The following is a 3,829-nucleotide window of genomic DNA, read 5'->3' on the forward strand; positions in this document are numbered from 1 at the left end:
AATCAAAGAAATATATTACTTTTCAAAATACTGTAATAGACAATACACAGAGGCATGCCATAGGTGGGCATAGAAATGCAGTTTAAAAAAGGAAAAAAAAAATCACACTGAAACTACTTAATTTCATTAAAACCACTGAGCAAGAAAAGCAACATTGAACATCCATACTGATTTTACACAATTTCTATACAGTATCTTGACTTAAATCCAAGTGCAAAAGTTAAGACTCTCTTCTCTATTTTTGATAAACAACTGCATGATAAACTTAGATGACTTTTCCCCCTGGATTTTACCTGAGAGCAGCCTTTTTAATATTTTTATTTAAAAGAGGGCAGGTTTGGCACTTTTATATTGATGTCACCAATGTTAATATTTCTTGGGATCTCAGGAAGATTTGTATTCTTTATAGCTGATACAGCACAGCTGTAGCTCCTGCTAAGCCAGCCTCAGATTTCTCCAGCTTATTTTGTGCATTGATTTGTGTAACAATCTCATTCATGTTGGTCTCCAATACCATTCCCCCCATCACCACTTCTGCAAGAACGTTGTGAACCTTGTCTACATGGAAAATTAAATCTAGGTCACAGACGTTTTCAAAATATTTGTCTAAGGTTTCCATGAATACTTGAATTAGATCTAAAATGCCAAGTTCACTTTTTGAAGAATCCACAAAGAGGGCAAAATATAGGGTTGCATAATGTCTATAAATCAATTTGTTGTGAGATCCTCCAATTAATAATCCTCCTAAGAAATTACAAATATTTTCATCTCAGATACCAAATGGAAAGTCTTTCTAATATTTGCTGTTGGGTATCTTCCCTATAGGACAGGTAGAACTCAGAGAGCCATGGCTTCCTGTGGTTGTTCAAGTTGAGGATCACCTTGATCATGTCTGGGATGGGCCAACGGGGTGGGCACTGGGGGCCAGGGTGGGGGTGGGCATGCAAAGCTGGCCTCAGGACCTTGACAGCAATCCTTCCCCACCTGCCCCCCAATTTCTTTCTTTAGTGTTCTATATTTTTCATTGTAAAGGTCTTTTACCTCTTTTGTTAGATTGATTTCCAAGTATTTTATTTTATATTTTTGAGGCTATTATGAATGGGGTAGTTTTCCTAATATCTCTTTCAGAGAATTCATCACTTATGAATAGAAATGCATTAGATTTATGAGTGTTGATTTTTTATCCTGCTACTTTGCTGAATTCATTTATTAATTCTAGAAGTTTTCTTGTGGAAATTTTTGGATCCTCTAAATACAGAATCATGTCATCAGTAAATAGGGATAGTTTGAGTTCTTCTTTTCCTATTCGTATCCTTTTAGTTTCTTTGGTCTGTCTAATTGCTCTAGCTAGAGTTTCAAGGACAAAGTTGAATACAAGTGTTGAAAGAGGGCATCCCTGCCTTGTTCCACTTTTTACAGGGAATGCTTTCAGTTTTTCTCCATGGGCTTAGCATAGAAAGCCTTTACAATTGAGGTATGTTCCTACTATCCCTATTTCTTCTAGTGTTTTGAGCATGATGAGGTGCTGTATTTTATCCAGTGCTTTTTCTGCATCTATTGAAATAATCATATGATTCTTACAGACAGGTAGACTAATGGTATGGAATAGGGGACACAGAGACAAACCCATATAAATACAGTTACCTCATACTAGACAAAGGGGCCAAAAACATACAATGGAGAAAAGATAACTTGTTCAACAAATCATGCTGGGAAAACTGGAAATCCATATGCAGCAAAATGAAATTTAAACCCCTATCTCTCATCCTGTACAAAACTCAAAATGAAACAAAGACCTAGAAATTAGACCAGAAACCCTGCACCTATAGAAGAAAAAGTAGGTTCAAATCTTCATCATGTCAGTTTAGGACCAGACTTCCTTAACATGACTCCCAAAGCACAAGAAATAAAAGCAGGAATCAATAAATGGGATAGATTCCCATTTTTACCAGCAAAGGAAACAATCAACAATGTGGAGAGCCTACTGAGTGGGAGAAAATCTTTAACACATGCACTTTGAATAGAGCACTAATCTTCAGAATCTATAAAGAACTCAAAAAACTTTACACCAAGAATACAAATAACCCAATCAATAAATGGGCTAAGGAAATGAACAGACACTTCACAGAAGATCTACAAGCAATCAGCAGATATGTGGAAAAAATGTTCAACATCTCTAGTAATAAGAGAAATGCAAATCAAAACTACCCTAAGATTTCATCTCACCCCAATTAGAATGGCTGTTATCAAGAATATCAGCAACAATAGGTGTTGGCGAGGATGTGGGGAAAAAGGTACACTCATACATTGGTAGTGGGATTGCAAATTGGTAGAGCCACTCTGGAAAGCAGTGTGGAGATTCCTTAGAGAACTTGGAATGGAACCACCATTTGACCCAGCTATCCCACTCCTTGGCCTATACCTGAAGGTCTTAAAATCAGCATACTACAGTGAAGCAGCCACATGAATGTTTATAGCAGCTCAATTCACAATAACTAGATTGTGGAATGAACCTAGATGCCCTGCAGTAGATGAATGGATAAAGAAACTGTGGTATATATACACAATTATTATTCAGCCATAAAGAAGAATAAGATTGTGGCATTCACAGGAAAATGGATGGAGTTGGAGAATACCATGATAAGTGAGATAAGCCAATCCCAAAAAACCAAAGGCCGAATGTTTTCTATGATAAGTGGATAATGATACATAATGGGGGTGGGAGGGAGGAAGGGGTAAAGGAAGAATGGAGGAAGGATGGATTGTGTAGAGGAAAATGAGGGGCGGGGAGGGTGAGGGAAGGAAAGATGATGGAATGAGACAAACATCATTACTCTATGTATGATTACACAGACACTGTGACTGTACTTCATGTACAACCAAGGAAATGAAAAGTTGTACCCCATTTGTGTACAGTGAATCAAAAATTAATAAAAAAATAAATTTTAAAAAAGAGTTAATAAAAAGAAAATGGACTTCTTAAATGAAATTAATTTGCATGGTAAGATTTTACGTGTGATCAGCTTTTATGGAAAAATCTCTTTACTTATGCCATGACCTCCATGCATATTCCTACAGAATCAAAGCACTTCCTAAAAATGTTCAGGGGAGCAGGAATCACTATGTCCACTCAATCAATAATGGGACCTGCAGGAGGTCACACTGATTACTGACAAAACCAAGAAGAGCCTTGGCCTTCCACAGAAACAGATTTGCTTTTTCTCTCTCCAGTCTCCTGAGATGCCAAGATTTATTTTTTTACAAAAGCTCATAAAAAAAAATGGAAATTTTCCATTCAGTAGATAGTATTTAGACAATCTGATCCCAGAGAAATAATTCAAATTCTATAAGGCGAAGAATATCTAATTTTTCTCTCTTAATTAGAAAATAAGATACAACTGGAAAATCAATTCATTTGGCAAAAGACTGTTAATACCCACATATCCCCAAATACCTCAACTTTCACTGACCCATAGTAACTTATGGTACATTTATAGTATGGTTCTATTGAATAAAAAGAAAATGTCACTTGGTGCACAACTGTAATCCCAGCAACTTGGAAGGCTGAGACAGGAGGATTGCAAGTTTGAGGCTAAATTCTGGTGAGAACCTGTGACAAACTAAAAATGGCTGTACAAAATATGAACCCATAAATCCTGTCAAGGAGGTTAGACCTTATTATTAATATCTTAGAAGATATTAAAAGTATGAAAATCTCATTTACGTTCTAAAATGTTACTCAAGCAGTTATGAGGCAAAGCAATTTTTGAAGCGAAGAAAGAAAGCAAAGATCAGCAAGAAGCAGCATTATTCACATTGCCAAAAGGTG

The 3,829-nt window shown here is 36.3% G+C and overlaps 1 protein-coding gene across 1 annotated transcript; it reads right to left on the reverse strand.

Moving 5' to 3' along the window:
- Positions 1 to 380: 380 nt before the first annotated feature.
- On the reverse strand, positions 381 to 890 carry LOC306654755 (AP-3 complex subunit sigma-1-like; the record flags this gene model as incomplete). Its single annotated transcript, XM_079128615.1, is given in 3 exon segments — positions 381 to 769; positions 775 to 800; positions 803 to 890. Coding segments are annotated over 3 exon segments (480 nt in total). The 3' UTR covers positions 381 to 403.
- Positions 891 to 3,829: the final 2,939 nt, after the last annotated feature.

The sequence above is a fragment of the Sciurus vulgaris genome, assembly GCF_902686455.1.
Source record: "Sciurus vulgaris genome assembly, chromosome: 2".
NCBI classification, from domain to species: domain Eukaryota; kingdom Metazoa; phylum Chordata; class Mammalia; order Rodentia; family Sciuridae; genus Sciurus; species Sciurus vulgaris.